This window comes from Lagopus leucura, unplaced genomic scaffold (assembly GCF_019238085.1).
Source record: "Lagopus leucura isolate 7727_CA_CO unplaced genomic scaffold, USGS_WTPT01 Super-Scaffold_100034, whole genome shotgun sequence".
Classification (NCBI taxonomy): Eukaryota; Metazoa; Chordata; class Aves; order Galliformes; family Phasianidae; genus Lagopus; species Lagopus leucura.
Genome location: NW_024962283.1, coordinates 5,596,339 through 5,620,838, shown reverse-complemented (window position 1 = coordinate 5,620,838; position 24,500 = coordinate 5,596,339). Strand labels below are relative to the sequence as shown.

Here is a 24,500-nt window from a genome sequence, read left to right as displayed (position 1 = left end):
GCCCGACCAATGGCGGTGCGGCTCCCGTCATGCCGGCTTCCGGCTTTCCCCGACGTGGCCCAATGGGGGCGCGCGGGCTGGCCGGATTGGGCGTGCGACTCCCGGCGTCGCCGTCCGCGCCAATGGGCTCGTGCCGCGTCCGGGCCGGGGGTTGCGCGAGCTGCGGAGCCGCGGACGCAGCGGCGGGCGGGAGGGGGGCGGTGCGCCGCCGCAGCGGGCCGGGAGCCGCGATGGCCGGGAGGATGGTGCGGGCGCCGGCGCCCCGTTGGATGCTGGGCTGGATGCTGCTCGCCTGCTGCTTGCCGCACGCAGGTACTCGGCCGGGCCGCCGCGGGGGAGGGTGGGATGTGGGGGGCTGCCGTTCCTCCGCGTGCCGCCGGGCCCGGCTCGGGCGATAGCGGCCCCGATGCCGTGTTTGGGCCGGCGCAGCCCCGGCCGCTCGGAGACGGCTGGTGGCCATGCGGTGCCGAGCAGCCTCCGCCCTCGGGACGAGTGCTCACGTCTGTTTCCTGCCGTGCCGCAGAGCCGCTGGCTGTGATGTCCGTGGACATGGGCAGCGAGTCCATGAAGATTGCCATTGTGAAGCCTGGCGTGCCGATGGAAATTGTCCTGAACAAGTAAGCTGCTGTCCTTCGGGCACACCTACCTGCTGCTGTCGGCTGTGGGCTGCCGCTCACGTGGGGGTTTTTAGGGGCTGGAACTTTGGGATCGTGGGGGAGCTCAAATAATTCTGTTCCTGCGGCACAAGAGGAACATCCCCTTCCATGTAGCATAGAGTGCTCTGAGTTCAGCACTCGTGCTTCCTGACATGGCTGTGGAGCACACACCTGAGCAGCTGGGCGGCAGCTTGGCCTTTACCCTTCTCTCAGGGTGCTTGGTCCCTCTTTGTGAGGGGGGGGGAAGTGTTAAAAGCAGGCAGCCCACAGTCTGAATAATATCTTGTGCTACAAACATGAGAGGATGTGGTATCGTGTTTCTGTGTGTAGAGTTAAGAAGCTGGGTTATCACTTCTCCATAAGGGAGCACGAAGGCTGGTTTGTTTTCCTGCACCTGCCACAACCCACAGTCACTTGTGAAGTGAATAAAACCCTCCTCTCTCTCGGGTGCTATCGCCAGTTCCAGTCCTCAAGACAATGATTGGAGAAACTGCAGCTTGGAGAGCATGTGCACTCAAGACCATCCTTGCTTCATAGAAGTCTAGGCTCAGACAGATAACAAATGCATTTTTCACTCTGAAACTTGGCAGGCATTGGCAGAAGCTGGCTTGCTTTGCTCACTGGTGGAAGAAAGCAAAAATAAAGCAAGTTTTGTCTAATCATGAAGTAGCATGTTCCAGAAAATGACTTGTGAGTCTTTGCTCTTCAGGGCAAGTTGTTTTCTTGTAGCTTTGTTATAAGACTGCTGTTGTGTTACAAGGCGTTCAGAAATGGATGGCACACAGAGGTATTTGTGAGCTTAGTGGACAACTTTGAGCCGTTTGGTAGTTGTTGTAGTGAAATACTCTTCCTAGGGCATTCATGCTGGATTTGTAGCCGAGAGGATGCATCCATTCTGAAGTTCTCTGGTGTTATGGCAAAAGCAGTGGTCTGCTTCACAGCTTCAGTTATTAATTTGAAAGGTTTCTGTCCATGTTTCAGTCAAGCTTATCGTAAGGAACATTAGAAAGTATGAAAATTTTCTAGAGTGGTGTTACTGCAGCGCTTCCAATTAGTGAAGTTTGTCTTCCTCTCAGTAGGTGGTATCTGAGCATCTTGCTGCAGTCTTTCTGAACTGAAAACGCTGCCATCTGTCACGAGGACTTCTGTTTTGAGTGTTGACTTGTATTTCCTTTCTGTACAGGGAATCACGGAGGAAAACACCTGTGGCTGTTGCTTTGAAGGAGAATGAGCGGCTCTTTGGTGATAGCGCACTAGGAATGGTAAGAATTCTTGTTACTTATTATGCCAGCTGCAATTCACATGCACAGAATGCGTGTTTCTGCTCTTGAGAGAGGTTTGTTAGACAGTAACCGAGCCAAAGAGATGCAGTTGGATGATTTTCTTTCTTTCTGTAGTCTATAAAGACCCCCAAGGTGGCCTTCAGATACTTTCAAGATCTGCTGGGTAAACAGATTGATAACCCTCAAGTGGCACTGTACCAGTCCCGATTCCCAGAGCATGAGCTGGTGAAGGATGAGAAAAGACAGACAGTTATCTTCAAGCTGTCACAGTAAGTGACTGCTTCTGGGTTCCTGCTGGGTAGGACTTCTGCTGTTGGACTTGCATAGCTGACTGTATTTGCAAACTTCTCCTCTTTCTCATAGAGCATTACAGTATTCTCCGGAGGAGATGCTTGGTATGGTCCTGAACTATTCACGTGGTCTGGCTGAGGAATTTGCAGGTTGGAAAGATTTATCTATTTCTTACAGTATCTGCATATGTTTATGTATTATAGGACTTAAATAGCTGTTATTGTGTTATAATGTATTTGCATGTGGTTGCTCTAATGGAACAACATGTCTGTTTCAGAGCAGCCCATCAAGGATGCAGTGATCACTGTTCCTGCCTACTTCAACCAGGCAGAGAGGAGAGCAGTGCTGCATGCTGCTCGCATGGCTGACTTGAAGGTTCTGCAGTTGATCAATGACAACACTGCTGTAGCTCTGAACTATGGAGTTTTCAGGAGGAAAGACATCAATGCCACTGCGCAGGTAGGTGTCACTGGGAGATGCAGAGTACCACACTGCATGCATGCAGGGAGAGAGTGCTACAGAGTGAAAAGTCAAAATACCGTAACAGTGAGGAAACAGACCTGCTGTTCAGCTAGTTTCCTCGGTCTTCATGTGTTCATCAATGAGATGAAGAGATTAAACTCTCCGTGTGTGGGGTACAGCCGTAAGAGGCCACAGAGCTTCTGTGGTGAAAGCTAAGTGGATAGGAGTTTACATCTTGTAAGTCCGTTTGTTCCTTGCTTGTCAGCTGGTGGGGAATAACATCAGCATTTTCTTGAGGTTTTGGATGGCTGACTCTGAACTAGTTGACCTTGCTGAGGTTTAAGAAACTTTGAAAGAGCAAAGCTTTGTTTTCTGATTTATAGAATGATTGAAAAAGCTTTCTTGTCTGCTTGTCATATATGATCCTGAACGTCTCCTTATTTTTGATTGAAGCGCAAGTCCTGCATTGCTGTCATATGGAGTAAAGCTCGTCCAGGGCATGGATAAACTTAGTGTTCTATCAGGCTTGGAAAGCCGTGGGTTCTTTCCTTGTTCATGGGGGATATCGAGGTGTTTCTGCTTCACCGTCCCAGCTTCTCTTTTCAGAATATCATGTTTTACGACATGGGAGCAGGAAGCACCGTTTGTACTATTGTTACCTATCAGACAGTGAAAACTAAGGACTCGGGAACCCAACCTCAGTTGCAGATCCAGGGCATTGGGTAAGAATTCAACACGAGTCTCACAAAACCTGCAGGTCTCAGGAAAGAAATCTTCTGTTTCATGGTCTCTTTTGCACAGATTTTTTCGGTGAGACTTCGGGATGGTAATTTGGATAACAAAGTGGAAAACATTTAGAGTGAGATGGTTATGGTTATTAATAATTCTGACATCACTGTCTTGTGCAGAAGGTAGTTGAGAATTTGCAGGAGCCCAGGAGGTAGCATTGGTACTTAGTCTATTTCAGACTGCTGCTTTTTATTTTTCCTGTGTTTTAAACAGCTTCAATCCATTTTTCTTCAATTCCATTTCGTACAGCATTACAGAATTAGAACATGACAGTTCGGAAAAGATGGAATGTCCTTCTGGAGAGGAGTGAAAATGCACTGCAGTTAAATGTTGCCAAATAAGAAAGGGGAGAGTTGCTTTTCATGTTCAGCTCAGCAATTTGAACTCTAGAACACAGTACTGTTGCTGACAAGATACCTAGGACCTGGCACAGTCATGGCTTGGCTTCTCAGCTGTTTGATGTGCTTAGCAATAAGGCCTTTGCCATAAACATCGTGATGTTTCTTGTTCAGTGGCTACTGTGGTGGTGAATCTTTCTTTTCTTGACGTGTTTTTTGGGGGGTAATTGTTACTCTTTCGCAGTCACAGCTGACAGTACATCAGCTATCTTTGACCGCTTTCTGCTCTCAAATAATACGTGAGGTTTCTTTGCTTTCAACCTCCCGCAGCTTATTCTGTCTTGGTTCTTTCTTTTGCTCAGGTTTGACCGTACTCTTGGAGGTTTGGAGATGGAGCTTCGTCTTCGAGATTATTTGGCAAAACTCTTTAATGATCAGCACCCTTCGAAAGATGTCCGAAAGAATCCCCGGGCCATGGCCAAGCTGCTGAAGGAGGCCAACCGCCTGAAAACTGTCCTGAGTGCAAATGCTGACCACATGGCACAGGTGGGACGGGGTGCAGAACTCCAAGAGTTCTTAGGGCTGAGGGTGGGATGATGTTATTTAGATTAATTGCTGAATATGGACAGAATTAACTACTTATAGTGTAGATAATGTCATTAAATGCTAGCTGTTCCTCTGCAGTGTCAGTATACTGGAAAGAATCACCTGTAGTATTTCAGGGGTGGTGGCACTGGCAGCTCCTTTAGACCTGTGCCCACTTAATAGCTGTTCTGATCAAATGAGTGCATTGGATGAAGGTTAGTTGTGTGGAGCTTGGTAACTAAACTTCCATCGGGTTCGAGAGAAGCTGTCTGTTGTGCCTGTGTTCCATCCTTTCATAACAGCAACTACAGGGTTCAGGTGGAATGCTGTAAGGTCCTAAGTGCAATGACAACACTGGAACTTTTTTGCATGTTAGGCAAATTAGGCAGAGATTCCGGTTGTAGAATGCTCTGTGAATTTTTAATTCTTATCTTTTTTACTGGGCAGATTGAGGGGCTGCTGGATGACATTGACTTCAAAGCCAAAGTCTCAAGGCAAGAGTTTGAGGATTTGTGCTCTGACTTATTCCAGCGAGTCCCAGGACCTGTGCAGCAGGCTTTGAGCAGCGCAGAGATGAACCTGGTATGTTTAGGAGTGCATTAGGAAGTCAGAAGGTTTCTGTTGGTAGAGCTGTTGTCTCATGATCAAAGCATCAGTGGCTGTGGCAAGGCATTAGCACTGCTGAGAGGTGCAGATGCCTGCTGCTGTAAAAGGGAGTGGTGTTGGTGCTGCAGAAGTTACTTCTTGCACTGTGGAGCAGGAGTCTGTCATGGTTGTCTGCACTTTCCACCTGAAACAGGGTAGCTGAAGGGTTGATTTGTTTCTGTTACTAAATCTGTACTCTTGGGGTTTAGATTTTAAAGACTGCTCTTTCACTGTTTTGTCTGGGATGACAGTTCTGGTCTCTCTTCTGCAGTTTTACCTTCAAATTGCATGGAAGCTGAGTTACTGCTCTACAGGCTTCTCTTTTGGGCACTCCACTTAAGCCCTTTTGCTGATTGTAGTTGAACCAAATGTGATGCAGTCCTTTGGAGGAACTTACTAAATGTTCCCATTCCGGCATTTCAGCCAGGATGCTCTCGAGCATCATTTGGCTCTGATATTCAGAGCAACACACTGATTCCCCTCTTAAGGTGCAGTGTTTTCATCTCTTCTGGTCCAGCTCACCCTGTGAGTTACTGATACTTTGGTGTAAACTGTGGTCTGTTTAACTGATTCTGATCAAAGTCCCATGTTTCAGGTGACTGAGCAGTGTCTGTATCAAACCTTTTTGATAGACCTGGTTCCTGTTGCTGGCATGGCTTGTGTCAGTGTGTCTGGGACTTCAGGCGCTGATCTGCACTGGGACTGCAGCATGTAGCGTGGTTACTCTCAAAGCACCGCATTGCTGTGTGGTGCCTAGGGAAGGAGCGTAAGGAAACCCTGAACTTAGCTCTCCAAAATTGCTTTCTCAAAGACAAGGTGACTGTTTCCAATCCCTAGGATGGAATTGACCAGGTGATTCTAGTTGGCGGTGCCACACGGGTCCCCAAAGTGCAGGAAGTTTTGCTGAAAGCTGTGGGCAAGTGAGTATGTGAGGCCCCCTTCTAGTATGTCTCCTATTGTAAACTGCTGCACGTGGCAGTGGCTGCAAAGCTCATACCTCCTGCTTTTTGCTTCACAGGGAGGAACTGGGCAAGAATATCAATGCTGATGAGGCTGCTGCCATGGGTGCAGTCTACCAGGCAGCTGCTTTGAGCAAAGCCTTTAAGGTGAAGCCTTTCATGGTTCGGGATGCAGCCATGTTTCCTATCCAGGTAATCTTTTGTTCACCTTTTGTGCATCATGTGAGTAAATGGGCTGTGTTGGGAGGAACATTCCGGGTGACCTGTTGGATATTTTTAGGGGGTAAAGAAGTTAAGCAGATCTTTCTGCCAATCATAAAAAGCAAACAGAAGAGAGTATTCAGGAATACAGAAAGGATTTACCCAATAAGTGCAGAAATGTGTTGCAAAATGCTTACGTGTCCCCCAACGTTTACGTGAGGTAGAACATCCAAATGCTGTTGTAAACCTCTAATGTAAAATGCTGCGAAGGAAGTTTGTAGTTGTGGTGTCTTATTTTATATTCGTGATGCAGGTAGAGTTTACTCGTGAAGTTGAGGAAGATGATAAATCCAAGAGTTTAAAGCATAACAAGAGGATTTTGTTCCAGCGCATGGCTCCTTATCCACAGCGTAAAGTCATCACTTTCAACCGCTACACTGATGACTTTGAGTTCTATGTCAACTATGGAGATCTGTCTTTCCTCAACCAGGATGACTTGCGGTGAGTCAAGGCAGCTGAGCAGACAGCTCTGTGGTGTGCAGTGTGCCCAGCCTATGATGGGATGGCCACTGGTACGTACTCAGCACACCAGCAGTGGCAGTTCCTTACTCTGTGCAGTTGTCCATCGCCGTGAGTGTGAGAAGTGACTGGCTGTTCCGCAGCTGATGTCCAATCATTTTCTCCTTTTGTCTGTATCAGAATTTTTGGATCTCTGAATCTCACTACAGTGAGGCTAAAAGGAGTTGGGGAGAGTTTTAAGAAGCACTCAGATTATGAGTCCAAAGGCATCAAAGCTCACTTCAATATGGATGAGAGTGGAGTGCTGAGTCTTGACCGGGTAAGCACTGCCTGCGATGTTTGTCAGCCTGTGTGTTTCCCCACTTCTGTCCCTGTCTATGGCCGTGAAGGTCCCTGCTTAAAACTAATTCTCTGCTCACTTCTCCAAGGTGGAATCTGTGTTTGAGACCTTGGTGGAAGACAAGCTGGAGGAGGAGTCAACGCTGACAAGTAAATGCTGAAATTCGATATTCATGCTGGCTGTTTTACCAGCAGTAGTCGGGTTTACTATGAGCCTGCTGTTTATCTGAGCACAGCAGGCACCATGTGAGAGAGGGGAAGGAGGTTAAGGAGTTAACCATAGCCTTGGAATGTATGTACAGCTCCAGAAAACTTAAAAGCCCTTTGTAGGTGTCCTCTGCAAGGAGGTCTGAGATGTCGTCTGCTCCTATGGTGACTGGCATGCATTGCAACTTGAGAAATTGATGTTCTCTCCTTATTCATCTACAATTGATCATTTCAGAAAGCCTGTCCAGAAAGCAAGCAAGCCCTGCATTCGCAGCCCTGCATTGTTCTCCCTTCTATTTGTGATATTCTGATCTTTGCTTTGCACTGTTTGGATTTTAGAGCAAGTGCATAAACTACCATGTAGAGAGAAGTTGGAAATGTGCGTGTTTGGCGGTGAAGGAGAGATGCAGGGAGGGCTGATGCAGGCACAGGCTGAAACTTGGAGCTTTTTAGCTGAAGTTACAAATTTCAGGTCATATTCCTGCAAAGGTGGAGGCCAAACTTCTGTAAGCACACAAAATTAAGTCAGGAAGGAATGAGCTTCTGTAGTGTATGTGAAGTAGTTAGGAAGCTCCTTGGTGGTTATCACAACTGGAAGGAGAACTGAGTGCTGACGACGGCTGTCATTCTCCTTTGCAAGCACTATATTCTGCAATTTTTGTCTCCTATTGACAGAACTTGGTAACACCATCTCAAGCCTGTTTGGGGGCGGTGGCCAAGTACCAGAGGCTGGAGAGAACCTGACAGATTCAGTTCAGGTGAGTCACCTGGGCTAAGTGCCCTGATGCTTAGGGGCTGGGGAGCCCCTGGTTCTTGCTGGAGCTGCTAAAGAGGCAGCAACTCGTGAGCAGGATTAAGGGTGACTGGCAGAGCATCAGGACTTTAAATCTGTATTTTTCAGGAAGTGCAGAATTCTTCCAAGTTTCACGTGGTATGCATTTAAAGAAATATTGGGGGGGGGGGGGGCGGTTGCTGGCAAGTCTAGCAATGGTGGACTAACTTTAAATAATTTGTTTCTGAAGAAGTCTCTCATTTCTAAATTGTTTGGCGGCATACAAATAGGTTTCTGCCTGTGCATTGTTAGTGCAGGTCTACCAGGCTCCTTGCATCCTCATGGGTAACATAGGCACAACTGCAGTTACTCTGGCAGTACTGATCCAATTTCCTTCCAGCGAGATGAAAATTCTGTGCCCTGGATGCATGTCCTGCACTGAATTATCTCTTAATCAATTATCTGGCTCTAGCTCTCCTAGAGCATTCCCTCACCAGTGAATGAAGGCACTGTGAATGCTTTGTTTATGCAGAGAATTTTCTGTTCTGTGAAAAATTTGCATGGAATTTCTACTTAAGAAGCACTCTCTTGGTTTCCTATGCTGACCAGGAAGAAGAAGAAAGCCTAGCAGAAGCAGCTAAAGAAGAGCAGGGGGTGAAACAGGGCCAGAAGAGTAGTGCAGAAGATGCTGGTGAAGAACAGGGAGAGGAGAAACCGCAGTCACCACCTCCAGATCAGGCAGAAGCCGTCCATCCTAAGGAAGAGTCTCAGAAAAACGAAGAAGGCGAGAAATCGGAGGCTCAGGTGAGCCTTGTGTGGAAGGAATGGGATGGAGATTTTGGTGTTTGAGTAGTATGTAAAGTAGCAAATACAATTCTTATGGTCTTGAAACGGTCAGTGGCATTCTTCTTTCTCTATAAATGCCCTGCCTTGGAAATAGTTGGTTAGTTTGTCTTCAGTTGCAGTAAATGCATTTTCTCTCTTCTACGCAAGCCTCTCTTAGAACACTCTCAAAGGCTAAAGGGCAGTGTCTCTGCATACAGAATTCCCCAGTATTCCTGTGGAAATGTGCCAGTGCACACTTCCACTTTTGTCCTGCAGACGCCCAAGTTTTATTCTTGCTTCCTTCACCAGTCTTGTGTAACCAGGTCCTTCGAGTTCAGCTGCATTAAAATGTCCTTCAGACTATTTGGAATACGAAGTAAATCTGTCCCCTTGCCTAAAAATTCATTCTGTCTGTTATAGGATCCTAAAGAAGATAGAGAAACTGTAAAAGAGGAAGAACTTTCCAAAAGTTCTGGTGCAGGCACTGCTGCCAAAGCAGAGGAAGAGAAAAAAATCAAAGCACCCAAGAAGCAGAAGCTCGTCCATGAGATCACGATGGAACTGGATGTAAATGATGTGCCTGACCTGTTGGAGGATGAACTGAAAAGCTCAATGAAAAAGTAAGCTTTAAATGGCTCTCTTTGGTTAAAATTCTACATGAAGGAAACAAGTTGCTTTGGGACCAAACAAAGAGAAGGCTTAAAAAAAAAAAAGTAGATTTTCCTGAATTCTGCTCCCCGTGCAAGAGTGATTCCTTTTGTACTCCCTTAAACTGATGTGCTTTGAGTGAAAATTGGGCTTCATGGCCTGAAGCAGCCGTCTGGCCTTGGATTAGCTTCCTGTCTTTGGCAACTGCTTGAAGTGAACCAGGGGAAAATATCTCTAAAGTAGATGTTGGCAACTTTGTTGTGTCAGTGTTCTGGGACTGCAGCAATCTGCCTAGAGGTGGCTCTCAGTCTAACAGGGATCTTGGAGGTGGTGGGGATAGCAGCAGCCAGAGAAGCGTTGTGCAAATATTAATACTTTCTGCTGGGTTTCTTTAGTCAAGGAGTGTTTCAGATTTTAAATTGTCAGTGCTGTGAGTTTGGTGAAGAGTTGAACTTTGCTCTTCATTATTTTTCCATCTGTCACCTTCTAGAAATGGAGGACTGAAGGAATGGTAATTGCTCGCATGGTGCAGCTGTGCACAGGCACTTGTGTTTATGATATGGTACTCAGCTGAAGGCGCTTGCTGTCTTCAATTTCTGCTCTGTTCACTTGCTAGGCTCCAAGATTTGACAGTCAGAGATCTGGAGAAACAGGAAAGAGAAAAATCAGCCAACAGCTTGGAGTCATTCATCTTTGAGACCCAGGTAAGAGAGGAATATATGGGAATAAGAATTCCTGGAATGTTGGTCGAAGTGGCTTGTGTAGCTTGGCTGATTTGGATCTTCTGTGAGCTGATTAGAAGAGCTCAGCTCTCTTCCTTTAGTCACTTTTTCTACTAGCATTAGGCCTATCAAACACATTGAGCTGAGAGTTTTCTTCAGCATAGAATGACCACTTCACTGGAGTGTTTCCAGCATCCCATATGTATGCCTGTATGTGTGCTTTGGTTCAGTTGCACTCAGGCTGGACAGAAGCTACAGCTTCTCAAAGACTGTTGTACAGAAGAGGCAATTAGCAACAACCTTTATCATCATGTACCTGGTGACCCCCACTGCCTGCCCCCCCCTCGTGTGCATCCATCTTGCACCTTGTAATGCTGTGAGCAGGAGCCCAGATTTGGGAGGCCTGAAGGAGAATCTGTAGTCAGCAAATGCAGCACCCTTGGAGATCAGGGCCCAGTCCAATTAGAAGCAGGTGAACTGGCTGTTTTTCCTTCCGCAGTCAGTGGTATTTGAAGGAAGTCCTTGCTTTGTTCTTTACAGGACAAGCTTTACCAAGAAGAGTACCTGTTTGTCTCAACAGAGGAGGAGAGAGAAGAAATTTCCAAAAAGCTTAGTGAAGCTTCAAACTGGATGGAGGAGGAGGGCTATGCAGCTGCAACTAAGGTATTGCGGTCGAGATACTAGTCTGCTACAGCTGACATAGAAATAACCACGTGGGCTCATAGATCCAACTTGATTCTTTCGTTCTTGAGAATGTCTTGCTTCCTCACTGCACTGTGCATGGACATAATGTGTGTTAGTTCTTCCAGTCACAGCTTCACGAATGATCTTGAGCAGCCTCATCAACAACCTGTTGATTTAATATTTTCATTATATGGAAATAGTGTACTGGATAGAGAACTACACAGCTGTAGTTATAACTTCTGGAGTTGGCACTGGGCAAGCTAATTTTCTCCTTTCTGCTCTGCTCCATTCACAGGAGCTGAAAGACAAGCTTGCAGAGCTGAAGAAGCTTTGCAGGAACCTCTTCTTCCGTGTCGAGGAGAGGAGGAAATGGCCAGAACGGCTGGCTGCCCTGGAGAGTCTGCTTAACCACTCAAACATCTTCCTCAAGTAAGATAAGCTGCTAGGAAGAAGAGTTGTGCAGGTGATACTGTAAGAGATGTGTACAAAACGTGACCACGTTAAATATTTTCTGAAAGTCACTAATGCCTGTGAGGAGAGGTGGCCAAAATTCAGCTTCCCTAGAGCTTAGTTCTGCAGATTGTGTTAACAGAAGCTTGCAAACCCTGTGTAAAGTGGAAGGAGGAAAGCATCCATAGCTGTATGCACCATTTCCAAGCAGAGTTTTTTTCTTTGTCCTATGGCCTCACGCTGCTGTGATGGCTCTGTCTGCTGGCCTTGCTTCCCATTCCTAGCACAGTCTGTACTTGGTTGTTTGGCTAAACAAAATTAAACTTTCTTTTTAACTTTAAGGGGAGCCCGAATGATCCCGGAGTCTGACCAGATATTCACAGAGGTGGAACTGGGTACACTGGAAAAAGCAATCAATGAAACAACGGTAATGAGGGTTGCAGTGATGGGGCAGAATGGGTTGTGCTACTTGTTCTGAGTAACTGTGTGCTTTCACTCCAGGTTGGGGAATAGAGAGTGCATGTCTTGTTTCAATGGCACCAGAAACCTTTTGTGTGTTCAGTGTCTTCTAATCCCCACTGTGACCTCAGAAAGCACCAGGGGATAATCGTTCTTGTTCTGCATGTGGACAGTTATCTCACAGCCCATCATCTGCTACATGCAGCTCTCCACTGGGTTTTGAGAGTTCTGTTTCTTTTTGCCCCCTGGGTAACTAAGAAACTAGTTGAAAGGAGCAGTGTTATCCTGAGCAATATTAGAAGGCTCAGGAGCAATGACTCCGAGGTGGTTTGATATAGAGTAATTCCTGGATTTAAGAAGTGTCCAAAAACTACTTTTCCCCACCCATCCCACAGGCATGGAAAAATGAGACCCTGGCAGAACAGAATAAGCTCTCTCCTGCTGAGAAACCTGTCCTGCTGTCCAAAGATATAGAGCTGAAGATAGCAGGCCTGGACAGGGAAGTGCAATATCTTCTGAACAAGGCCAAGTTTGCAAAACCAAAACCCAAAAAGGAGAAGAATGCCACTAAAACTGATTCAGGCAAGAATGCTACAGCAACCTCTGAGAGTGAGAACACTATCCCTCCCACGGAGGGGAAGCAAGAAGGTAAGGAGCAGTGGGAGAGTATGTCCTTACTGTTATACAATTACCGTACAGTAGCACTCAATGAAGGCAGCTAAATATGTGAAAATGAGTTAGCTGAAGGATCAAATGATCCTCCTAGTTCCCCTCTGAAACCCTGTATTTCCTAGGTTGTGTTGGCTATATCCTTTATAAGAAGGACAAGCTGTCAGTTGCCTTCTGGATGTCTAGAACAAGTATTCACAGCTGTGTTCTGTGTCAAGGAATAGATAGATGAGAGAGGTTTGTAGCTTGGGGGATACTCGTTAAAAAATCATCATCATCATCATTAAGACTTGGTATTTTCCTAAGTTTTTTAAGATCCTCAAATTCTGAGTGCCCTGTTACTCTTCAGTCTGGACTGCTGTGTTTGTCAGCACAGTTCCTCTTGCCTAAGACGTCCTGCTTGTAGTCACAGCCCCTAAGGCTGCTGGTGGGTGCAGTGGGTGAATCTCCAGGGCTTCTAGGGACTGAAAGCCAACAGACAGAGGCAGTGAGAAGATGAAGTTCTCTTTTCTTTTGAGTGTTGTAAAGAGATTGCTGTCAGAGTGAAGTACTGCAGTGTCCTGCTAGATACCACTGCTGGTCACCAGATCTCCTTGCACCTGATCTCAGTAGTTTTTCACTTCTGTGCTGTTTCTTTCTGCTTGAAATACAGAGAAACCTGAGGATATCAGTCCAGCCAAGGAACCCCCTACGAATGAGAAAGTGGTGACAGATGATGAGCCTGGATCAGACTCCGGTGAGTGTGTTTGAATAATGGTCTGGAATTTGGGGGCTGAGTGCAGGATTTTTGTCTTCATGTTTTAGATGTAGGAGGTGGAATGTGGTAGAACTCCAGGTTATGGAGTAGTTCTTAGGATGAAAATCTTTGGTTCCTTACTGCTCCACGTTTTCAGTGTTCAGTGCAAAGCTGATTTATGCCTTTATGACAGTGGTTTATAGCAGTTTATAGCCAGACCTTTTGCTTGAGCCTGCCTTTGTCAGAGCACTTAAGGAACTGATGTGCAGGTGTTTTTCTGCCATCTCTTTTGAGGATATCCAGTTTTCAACAGGTGGGGGATCACGTGTTGAGCACTCTGCAGCTGAGTATCAGTTCCAGGAACATTCCCTTGGTTTATGTACCATAGATCAAAAGTTTAATTGAATAGTTAATGAATATCAGTGACTTTTGATTTTGCACTGTGCTGTTAAAGCTGTTACAGTGTGTAACAGTGTTTACTTCATTGCACAGGGTCCAAAAAAGAGAAGAAAGCAGAAGCTGGAGGAGAAAGCAGGAAAAACGATGAGTTGTAACACCCCTGAAATCCCTCTAGTGTCAACATCTATTTATTTCATCGTTACCTTCTTGTTTTTATAATGGACTGCGTTAGTTATGTAAATGGAACACAACAAACAGTCTGAAAACACAATGGGATAGAGATGTACATTTTCTTCTTTCTGGGGATTTTGCCGCTACTAACTTAGTGAATTGGGGTTGTTTTTTGTTTTTCTTTCATGTTTGAAGGTGGCAGGAAGGTGCCCACCAGGAGTTGTTTCAGTGCAGAAGTCACCACTGTGACTCTGCCGTAGGGAGAAAGCGATTTAAGAAATGTTTGAAGCAAGTTGGAACGTGTGCCATGCGCCACAGCTCAGCTGGAGGAGGGCAGTGGGGTTAATGGGGGGCTGGGATGGTTGGTGTTTGTGCAGCCCCGACCTGCAGTGTGGTTCCAGGGAGGGGAGGCGTGTTTCCTTTGGAGCCGTGGGAAAGGGGAAGAGGAGCGGGGAGGCAGATGAGAACGAGATGTGTCTATTTCCACAGACTGCAATTAAAACCATTTCTATCCACACTCTGTAGCAGAGTCTGAAAACTATTAATTGAGCGTTTAGTTTCCTGAAGCCAAGAATGAATGACAGCAGAATGAAGGCGTCAGTGCAGCTGACAGACCGACCCCTGCAACGGACTGTGGGCCGAACCAGACCTTCCCGGCAGTGTGTGAACTCTGCTCCCTTGCTGTCCGTGTGCTCGCACTGCTCCCCGTGCCCCGCGTGTCCCCGCCCCGGGCTCCCGGGCACCTCGTGTCGCTGTGCATCCCGTGTTGTTCTCAGTTGGCCTCCGCCCAAACAAATTAAAACGACGCTTCCCGCCCGTCTCTTTAAGGAAAAAAACATAAGTCCTGTTTGCTTTGAGAATTAGAAGCTGGCGGCAGTTCCGCGCGGCGGAGCGGAGCCGCACCGCGACCTTCGGCGGCGCGGGATGCCGCGCGCGGCGGAACGGAGCGGGGGCGGGGCGCGGGGAGCGGCGTCCAATGGGAAAGGCGGAAGGGGGCGGGACTTCCGCGCTAGGCAGGGCGGCAGGGGTCGCTCGCGGCCGCCGGTTCTTGGCAGGGCTCGGCGCTGCTGGCTCCTCCGCTCCGCTCGGCGATCCTGGGAGCGCGGCGCGATGGCGGTCGGCGGGTACGGGCGGTACCGGGCGGTCATCTTCACAGCCATGTTCGTCGGGTACACGCTGTACTACTTCAACCGCAAAACCTTCTCGTTTGTCATGCCCGCCGTCATGGCCGAGGTGCCGCTGGACAAAGACGACCTGGGTGAGTGCGGCCGGGCGGGGAGCTGCGGGCTGGGCTGCGGGAGCACCGCGCTGACACCGCGCTGACACCGCGCCGCGCCGCCGCAGGTCTGATCACCAGCAGCCAGTCCGCCGCGTACGCCGTCAGCAAGTTCGTGAGCGGCGTGCTGTCCGACCGGCTGTCCGCGCGCTGGCTGTTCGCCGCCGGGCTGCTGCTCGTCGGGATCGTCAACGTGCTGTTCTCGTGGAGCGGCTCCGTCGGCGCCTTCGCCGCGCTGTGGTTCCTGAACGGGCTGGCGCAGGGGCTGGGCTGGCCGCCGTGCGGGAAGGTGCTGCGGAAGGTGAGCGTTTGGGATCCAAAAGCGCTGTGGGAAACGGGGCGAGCGGCCGCGGCGTCCGGCTCCGAGCGGAGCAGCCGAGTGGAGGGGAGCTGTCGGAGCGAGCTGTGAGCCGCTGTGAGCTCTGCGAGCCATCCGCGCCGCGCGTTCTGAAGGCGTTCGCGAGCGGAGCTTGCAGCCGTTCTCGTGTCGCCGACGGCCGAATGGCTCCGAGCGCACCTTTCAGTGAGGAGCTGATGGTTAAGCCCGGTGCTTGATCACAGAATTGCTGGGGTTGGGAGGGAATCTCCGAAGATCGCCCACCCCCCGACCGGCAGGTGCCCAGGTGGGCTTCCAGATGGGTCTTCAGTATCTCGGGAGTAGGAGACTCCCCCAGCTCTCCGGGCGGCCTGTTCCAGGGCTCCGTCACTCTGACAGTGAAGTTCTTCCTTGTGTTAGCGTGGATCTTAACGCGGCAGCGAGTCCTAAAGATCCCCCAGCTCTCCCCTTACTGCTCACAGTGCAGTGCCAGCGTTTCCAGGAGGAGCAGCTCCTACCCAGTGAGTACACAGAACTGCACGCTCACAGATTTGCCTTTCCCATCCCATGGCTCAGTTTCATCGTCTGTAAATGGAAATAGTCCTGAGCTGGCTCACGGTACAAACAGCTGTCAAGCTCCTGTGACTGACACTGGCTTAACATTTGGAGCTTCCTACACGACCCAGATCGAGAGGAGAGGCTCCCACTTCAACTGGGCTTGTAGAGCTGTACTCGGGTTGCCCAGAACACTCAGACTGGAGTTATATTGAGGTTTTTCAGGTACAACACTGCATTCTTCTTTCACATCCCTTACACCATTTTTCTTGTTGTTGCACAGTGGTTTGAGCCTTCCCAGTTTGGGACTTGGTGGGCAATCCTGTCTACAAGCATGAACTTGGCTGGAGGCTTAGGCCCCATTGTCGCTGCTCTCGTGTCTCTGAACTACGACTGGCGCATGACTTTGTCCTTCTCTGGCTTCATCTGCGTGATTGTCTCTTTTGTTTGCCTTGTCCTGATTAAAAATGAGCCAGCGGATGTTGGGCTGCCCAACATTGACCAAGGAACCAAGAAAGGGAAGAAAGGTGAGCAATAGACTCAGCTGTAAGTGAGCAGCGTGTGAGATGCTGCTGTGCCTTCTGTGTGTTCAGGTACAGATGTGTCACCCTCAGTGGGCAGAGCTCTCAGTCCTTTCTTCTTCCTGAAACTGCTGCTCAGGAGGATACGTTTAAGGGAATGCTTTCAGCAGCTTTATTCTGCTAAGTGCCAAGCTGTTGTGTTTTACTTTAAAATCATACATATATGTATATATATATGTGTGTGTGCTTTATTTTATAGGTATGTATATGAAATAATATGACTTATAGCTGAAACACACGCACACATAAAAATCATACACCAAGCTACGTGCAGGTGGGGGCTGATATTTCTGAGGCTGTGGAAGCGACATGCAGAGGGAGGGCCTGGCCATCACTGCAGTTCTGTTCCTCAGTCCACCAGCCCATGAATGTTGTTGTTTTATCCCCCAGTCCATATTATTTCCTCATACTGAATACCACCCTGCTTTCACGGGACCTTGTTTTTTTATGGATTGTGAGCAGAGCCTTCCAGGGGGTAATGGAGAGGAAAAAGTGCAGCAGCAGGAAATGGCTCCTTAAGCTTTTCTCCCCTGTTGCAGAGGACAGGCAGCTCTCCCCTCACCCCTCCACAGTTCTCCTGACCCCTGCCTTGTGGTGGACTCTGCTCAGTGTTTTCTGTTCTAACTGGGACATCTGGTTAGTAAATGTTTGTTCAAAGTACTGAGTGTGATGCTTCTCTGAAAGCAGAAGAGGTAGAGGAGAATTGCAACATAGGTTTGCTGCTGAATTTTAAAGGCTAGTGGAAACTCATCCATCACCTGCACTGTCCTGTGATGCATGTGCTGCTGGACTGCCTCTCTTAGTGTAAGAAAGCAGTGTTGCTTCCTTGGGGTGTTCTTTGGGGAGAACACGTCTACAGGGTGTGACTGATGCAAAGACCAAGGTACAACCTGAAAGTCAGCGTCTCTGGATGAATATCTTCCCTGTGAGGGTGTCCTTATGCAGAAATGCTCTTCTGACAGCTTTTCGTGCTGCCCCTGAGTTGCTGTGGTTCTGTGGCAGTGCTCAAGCAGGAGTAACACTGATCCTGATCTTTCTTATAGGTTCCTCCAGTGACAACAGCACTTTGGCAGAGCTGCTCCTCTCGCCATACCTTTGGGTGCTCTCTACAGGCTACCTGGTGGTGTTTGGTGTGAAAACATGCTGTACTGACTGGGGACAGCTCTTCCTGATCCAGGAGAGGGGACAATCCATGCTTGTGGGTAAGATGCAAAGCCGCGCTTTTGGATGTTGTGTGTGTGTGTGTGTGTTTGAGAGGTGTTCAGAGAGCTCAGCTGGAAACAGCAAGAGAACCCAGACAAACCTGGCTGCTTTGATGCACACAGGTATGGAAATAAGTTGCTGACACAGTTACTGCATGTGCTGAGTGCCTCGGTGCTGTTCTGTGCCCTCCTGGCAGACCGTGGTGTTCCTGCACAGCTGGAGGATCTCATCCAGCAGTGCTGCTCGAAGCTTGCAGTAAACTGGCAGCACTGAGCTTGGCCTAAAGCACATCAACCACAGCTGACGGACTGTTGTTTCCTTGGCTCTGATCTAGGTAGTTCCTACATGAGTGCTTTGGAGATCGGGGGCCTGGTGGGAAGCATTGCTGCTGGATACCTTTCTGACAGAGCAGTAGCAAAAGTAAGTATGCAGGTGTGCATGCTAGCTGTGTGCTAGCACGGCTTCAATGTGAGCTGCTTCTGAATTTTGTTTGTGGCTTCTTTGGGGAGTGCTTAAGGGTATATTTTTTTCTTCCTGTAATACCTACATCGGTGCACACAGACCTACACTTTCCTTGTGCACACATTTATGTTGTTCTGGAGATTCAGGATGCCCAGGACGCGTAGGCAGAGCACAGCTGCTTTGTGCTAGAAAATTCTCAGTTTCATGTCTCCTTCTTCCTTCCCAAGCTCTTCTGGATGCAGCTGTGTCTAAATGACCCTGCTTTGGAATGGGACTCCTAAAAACCAGACCATTCCTGGTTTAACCCCTCTCTTTCCCTTCACACAGAGGTAGTTTGGAGGCACGCAGCCCATCTCAGCAGCGTAACAGAGGTGCTAACTGTCAGGCAGGCTGGCGTTGCCTCTGCAGGACACAGCTGCAAGAAATAGGCCCGTTCCCAGTTCTGCTTTGTGCTTTCCGAATTTCCATGTTGAAAGAGATGCGATGTGGTTGTTGATAATTAATTTTTTTTCCAGCAGAAGACAACTAAAACCCAACTCACTGGGTTCTTCTTCAAAGGAAGCCAGAAGTCTTGCTAAAAGCTGTGCTTCTGATGCACCACTCATGTTTCTGACAGGGCTGTGAGGATGGCATTCGTCACTATGAATAAAAAGCTGGAAGGAATCCTTGCAGGCTCTCACCCTTGTTTTTCCTGGCTGTGTCACAGGTCGGTCTGTCAAACTACGGGAACCCTCGGCACGCACTGCTCCTTTCCATGATGGCAGGGATGTGTGTCTCCATGTTCCTCTTCCGGGTAACAGTCACAGGCAACTCTCCCAAGGTAATCCATGCTCAAGCAGTTGGGCACCAGTTAAGTGCAGGGTGTAGGGGTGGGAGGGGTGCCTTGAGGGGAGCCACGCAAACGCAGTGGGATGGCAGGGTTAGGTGTTGTGTTTGAAGGCTGACCAAGTGAAAATGGTTCCATTGATGGCGATGGAGGAGAGGTGTAAACCAAGAGAAAATGTAAAAATTCCTTTTGGTGGAGAGTAACTTCAGGCAATTTTTGTCAATGTAACGTCATTACATTATGCTATGAGAAGAGCTGCCCATGCAGAGAAATGTAGGGCACTTTCTGCTGACAGTTGATCAGCAAGGAGTTTGGTGCAGCCTTTGATAAATGCAGCTTTGAAGCTTCAGTGTGAAAACTGACCTGAGTCTGTAGTCCTAGGTGCAGGATGCTGCCTAGCAATGAAATGATGGATGTGTTGATGTTTTGCAGTAGGTGTCTGTCGTGTTCAGTGATTCTCAGCATTAAAGATAGCTGGCAGTTTTTTCTAAGCATAGACCTGGCTTGAATCTGACACTGATTGCTAAATAACTGAAATGTATATTTTCTCCATCTTACTCTTTTCTTCTTCAGGAAAATCACTTCTGGACTGTAGCCTTCCAACCTCTAGCTGATCTTACAGGCCTAAAAGAACACGAGGTTTCTGCCTTGCATTTCTTTCTCCCTCTGCCTGTTTCTGCTTTCACTGATCTGCTTTTTTCCAATCCTGCAAGGTTGGTTAGCACTACAGACCTTAGAACCAGGGCATTCAGAAGATTACTGTAAGTTTCGTAAAAGAAACCTTTTCTTACAACCATTTGATAACACTAACTGACTGCAAAAAGTCTGAATCCAGAACTCTCAAGTTTCATGTAAGAAGTTCTGAGGATATTTGCTCATGGGGTGAAATTTAGTTACTTAAGGGGGTTTGAGTGTGCTCAGAAGGAATGATCCTTCTTCTGCAGGTGCTCTTCTGTGTAACTTTGGCAAGTTCTTTCCTGTTTCTATTCCCCACCTGGGAAATACCATGGTGCTTACTCCCTCCTGAGCATCTTGAAACAGTGTTTGTTGTTCATAAGGCATGCTGTGATCTGGAGTCTGGACAGTTACTTACCCTTTGTTGTCTTTCCATAAGCGATTAGAAAGAACTACCTGCTTCAGAATCTTTCTGTGTATGCTAACACCGAACTGAAAATGTTGAGCTTTTGTTGCTGTTTTGCTACTGTTGTTTCTGTTTAGTGACAGCAAAGTTATTAGCTAGTCTTTATCCCTATCTGATCCGTTGCTTGCATCTGAACTGAGAATGGCTTTTTAGTCAGGAATCCCTGGAATCATTTTTAGAGATGATCTGAGTTGCAGTTCTCTGTCATTTCACAGGCCCGTTGCCCATGCCCATCTATGTTCTGGTTCTTCCTTACAGAATGGGGCATGTCGTGTGCACACAGCTTAGCGGCTGACCTGCAGGACAGTGGGAAGCTCGCCCTTGCTGACTGGTGTGTAGGAGATGCAGCTGGGTTGTTGTTTGAGGCTTGAGCTCTTCTGTCTGCAGATTAAGGAATCAGTGCCAGCCAGAAAATGTCTAAGCCTCTTCCTCGTACTGTGCGCCTATGTAGCTGCTGACTTGGCAGTGGCAAAACACAAAGATCTTGTTTGTTTTGACAGCTGTGGATCCTGACTTTGGGAGCTGTGTTTGGGTTTTCCTCATATGGGCCCATCGCCCTGTTTGGGGTTATAGCCAATGAAAGTGCCCCTGCCAACCTCTGTGGCACCTCCCATGCCATTGTGGCTCTGATGGCCAATGGTGAGTAATGTCCATTTCCCCCTTCCCAGAAACTGACTCATGTTGTTGGTGAGGTATGGCATGACCCCTCAGTGCCAAGTTAATGATCACAGAAAGACATCTAACAAGCAGACATATGAGCTGGAAGTCCCAGAGACATTTTCTGGTGTATGTGACAGGTTTTTGTCACGTGCTTTAAGCTCAAACAATACCGAAAACAAAAAGTTAGAAAGCAGAATTGCCAGGTGAAAGTGAGAAGTTCAAGTGTTGCTAGCTTTCTGTTTGTTTTCGTTACAGTTGGGGGATTTCTGGCTGGACTGCCCTTCAGTACCATTGCCAAGCACTACAGCTGGGCCACAGCCTTCTGGGTGGCTGAAATCACCTGTGCTGTGAGCACTGTGGCTTTCTTCTTACTGAGGAACATCCGCACCAAGATGGGGCGGATTCCCAGGAAAGCTGACTGAGGATAAACTGCTTGGTGAAAAGGATGCTCCTGCACTGACACGAATGAATGATACTTGTTTTTTATTTAACTGGCCTAAGAGTGAGTTTACCTGTTGCTGCAACCTAGATAAAAATCTCAATTTCTCATTCATTTTCACGTGCCTGAAGACACAAAGTTCCTGCTACCGATGGCTTTTTCCCTTGAGATGTGATAATTCAGCTAGTTTACACGTGCAGTGATTTTACTGTACCTCCTTTTTACAGCACTATTGGTAAAGCAAGTGGGTCTCACAGCCTGAGGTACTAAGCTAAAAGTGCTGTAAAATAACTGGCTTCAGGTGCTGTCACATTTCATTTTGTCCTTGTTGTTGTTCTCGGCCATTAACTGTCATTTGACCTCGTTGTTAGGAGCACTGACTTGCACCTTTGCTGCGTTCATTCATCTCTTGCAGCTGCTGTAAATGCAGCTGTCGTAGTTGACTTAGGCCAGAGCTCCCTGCTATCTCTGCCCTTGACCTCTGACAGAACAGTGAATAATGATTATTACGGTACAGCTCCACAACTGATTTGAGAGCAGTGTTGCTTTAGCTTTACCCTGGATTGGTTTTTATAGAGCAGCGTTATGTTCTGGACAAGCGGAACATTGATGTGCTGTGAGGTGGCTCTCCACAGCCACTTAGAAATAGGCAGGTTTCCAAGAAAACTCTCAGCACTTCAGGGAAAAGCATTTACAGAAGCTCCTTCTGTTAACTGATTGTGCCCAGTGTGACTCCTGTTTATGATGTTAATGATTTGCAAGGTAGGCAGCTGCTGCCAGCTCGGCTCGCAGCGCACACTGCAGAGCAGCTAGGATAGCTGAGAGCAGGTATTGCAACAGCAGTTGCCTCGGGCACACATCTTCTGCAGCTAGGTTTTATGTAAGCTAGTATTTCTAGCATTGGGTTGCATTTTGTCATTAAAAGATGTATGATCTAGAACGTTTTCAGCCCCAAACTGCATTTCTTACAGCTCTGGTCTGTCTCAGAGAAAACCTGAGCAGGGCTACCGCTGACTGTGGGCAGCACTGCTCACTCTAACCCAACACTCTTGGCAATAACTGGACTCAGGTTTCTGGTCATGGTTTTGTTGAATATCCTCACGCTTTCCCCAGAGGGATTTATTGCTTTTGGATCCTGGAAGAGGAGAGTTCAACTCCTGAGGAATCACAGGTACTTAACTGAGCAGCTTGGTTGCAAGAGCAGATGGTCAGCCTTAATTAAAATAATGGAAGTAAAGGACATTTTGTACTTAATTATATCTTGTTGTACTATCTGTGAAATAAAACTGGAGCAGTGTCTTTAGGGTTCTGGTTGTCTTGAGGAGATTGGTGAAAGCAGAACTGTCCAAAACCCCTTTTCCTCGTGAGGTGGTATTGGTGTAAATAGGCCTTCCCAAGAGAAAACAAGACAGAAAACAACAACATCCACCTCTCTAAGGAATGTTTATTATTTCTACACAGAAACCCTTTGTAAAATTATAAATTAGAGCTATACAGAAAAAATTCTTATATACAGTCGTGAAAGGAAACAATTGCAGTAGAGCTACGCTGTGTCTTCCACTGTTCACTCACAGGTCTAGGAGCTACAACACCAGAAAAAGCTTCTGTAGCCCAGAAGTAAAGAGCAGTAATAAATCTGTTTAAGGTCAATTTTACATGAGAGGAGCAGAACGCAGTATCCTGGGAGATAGGAAACATGTTTTCAGACTATGAGGTCTCTGCTGTGGTGAAGAGAGCTCTGGGACACAGCTGCCAGGGAAAAAAAAGGCCCTGCTCTTCATGGAGAGGAGACCACGCAACAGGCAACTCATTTTCTATGATCCAGGTCCGAATGGTCCAGCTTTCTCAGCCGCTTCCAAAGCAAGCTTCAAGTTCTGATCAAACAATTCACATCTGAAATTGAGAAAATCAGAAGAGGATGGATGGCTTTACTTATAGAAAGGCCAAGGCAGACAGCACCTCTACAGTGCCTGGCTGTGCATCCTTCAAGGAGAGATTCTGTAACTTAAGAGAGAGTAATCTGCTGTCAACCTTGGACTGGCTGTCAGCTAAGAAGAAAGCTTCTCACATGGGCTTTAACACTATATTAGGACTGCACGGATCACACCAAGGAGAAGCAACTCCCATTTCTTTAGTAGCGCAGCACTGGAAGAAGCACTGCCATGTAGAATCAGAAACATTATGAGTTGGAAGGGACTTCTAAAGGTCACGTGGTCCAACTCCCCTGCATACCTGCAGCAGTCACTGTTTTCCCTCTTCTGTCATCTCCGTATCTGGGCTGTGCCAGCACTTGTTACTGCACAGGCACAAAGCAGAGCAGGGTGAGGCTGCTTTCTTACTAGTAGGCTTCTCCCTTACCTGATGGGCATCTCCAGAGAGTAGAAAGGATTCTTCAGAGCAAAGTCAGAGTAAATCTCGTAGATCTTGCGGAGCAGAGCATCTATCCCTGCCTGCCTGGGGTCAGCGAGCACCACAAATTTAATCCCTGGAACCACAAAGAGGAGCATGAGGAGGGCTGAGCCTCTGGCAGCCCTGCAGAGCAGAGCAGGCCAGGCAGTACCTGTCAGCGTCTGGAAGCAGTGCAGCTTGAAGGTGTCGGTCTCCAGCATCTCGATGCCTGAGCTGCCCACCTCTGGGGAGAGCTGCGAGCCGATAGCGAACAGCCTGCAAGGAAACGGCCCTGAGCCCCCGGCCCTGCCGCCCCCATCCCCCTCCCCACCCCGGCCCCGCCGCCCGCTGCTCCCGGCTCACGAGTGGAACATGGAGGCCAACATCAGCTTCTCGTTGGAGGAGAGGCGGTGGCGGCCGAAGCGGATGGACACGGGGTAGTTGGCAGGGTTGCTCAGGAACTCCAGCACATCCTTGCCGTCGGCCGTCAGGCGCCCGTTGACCTCGGCGCCGTTGATGGCGAGCACGGCGTGGCCCACTGTGGGGACAGCGCGGCGTCAGCGGGGCCCGGCGCGGCCCGGCACCCCCCACGCCCGGCGCGCACCGCGGATGCCGTCGCGCTGCCCGAAGGCCACAACGACGCGTTCGTCGCGCGGGCGCAGGACCAGGTCCAGCGGGAAGCTGAACGTCTTCTCGGTGTCGCTGCGCGGCGCGTAGTGATCCAGCTGGTAGATGAGGCCGCCCGCCTTGTTCACCACGTACACGCTGAAGATCGCCATGGCGCCGCCCGCCCGCGGAAGTGACGTCGTCGCGTCTGCCGGCGGAAGTCACATCACGGCACCCG

At 48.3% G+C, this 24,500-nt stretch overlaps 3 protein-coding genes across 4 annotated transcripts; 2 read left to right on the top strand and 1 right to left on the bottom strand.

Annotated features, from left to right (window-relative positions):
- Positions 1–29: 29 nt before the first annotated feature.
- HYOU1 (hypoxia up-regulated 1) lies at positions 30–14,326 on the top strand. Its single transcript, XM_042882541.1, has 24 exons — positions 30–312; positions 524–617; positions 1,840–1,918; positions 2,054–2,208; positions 2,303–2,379; positions 2,508–2,689; positions 3,299–3,414; positions 4,182–4,365; positions 4,852–4,986; positions 5,887–5,969; positions 6,068–6,200; positions 6,523–6,710; positions 6,909–7,047; positions 7,157–7,217; positions 7,950–8,032; positions 8,656–8,850; positions 9,292–9,491; positions 10,136–10,223; positions 10,782–10,904; positions 11,221–11,354; positions 11,718–11,802; positions 12,230–12,482; positions 13,156–13,239; positions 13,732–14,326. The coding sequence occupies exons 1-24, from the start codon at positions 30–32 to the stop codon at positions 13,791–13,793; spliced, it is 3,216 nt and encodes a 1,071-aa protein (XP_042738475.1). The 3' UTR covers positions 13,794–14,326.
- Positions 14,327–14,861: 535 nt separating this feature from the next.
- Positions 14,862–22,567, top strand: SLC37A4 (solute carrier family 37 member 4). Of its 2 annotated transcripts, XM_042882338.1 has the most exons (9): positions 14,862–15,067; positions 15,154–15,386; positions 16,240–16,483; positions 17,581–17,739; positions 18,075–18,160; positions 18,909–19,022; positions 19,602–19,667; positions 20,670–20,808; positions 21,085–22,567. In XM_042882338.1, exons 1-9 carry the CDS (start codon positions 14,920–14,922, stop codon positions 21,249–21,251), a joined length of 1,356 nt encoding a protein of 451 aa, XP_042738272.1. In that variant the 5' UTR covers positions 14,862–14,919; the 3' UTR covers positions 21,252–22,567. The 2 variants fall into 2 exon arrangements, with proteins under 2 accessions (XP_042738272.1, XP_042738273.1); XM_042882339.1 differs by lacking the exon at positions 19,602–19,667.
- A 125-nt stretch (positions 22,568–22,692) lies between these two features.
- On the bottom strand, positions 22,693–24,470 carry TRAPPC4 (trafficking protein particle complex subunit 4). The gene is made up of 5 exons (XM_042882341.1): positions 24,261–24,470; positions 24,020–24,194; positions 23,829–23,932; positions 23,627–23,753; positions 22,693–23,161 (listed from the first exon to the last, which is right to left on the bottom strand). Exons 1-5 carry the CDS (start codon positions 24,433–24,435, stop codon positions 23,083–23,085), a joined length of 660 nt encoding a protein of 219 aa, XP_042738275.1. The 5' UTR covers positions 24,436–24,470; the 3' UTR covers positions 22,693–23,082.
- Positions 24,471–24,500: the final 30 nt, after the last annotated feature.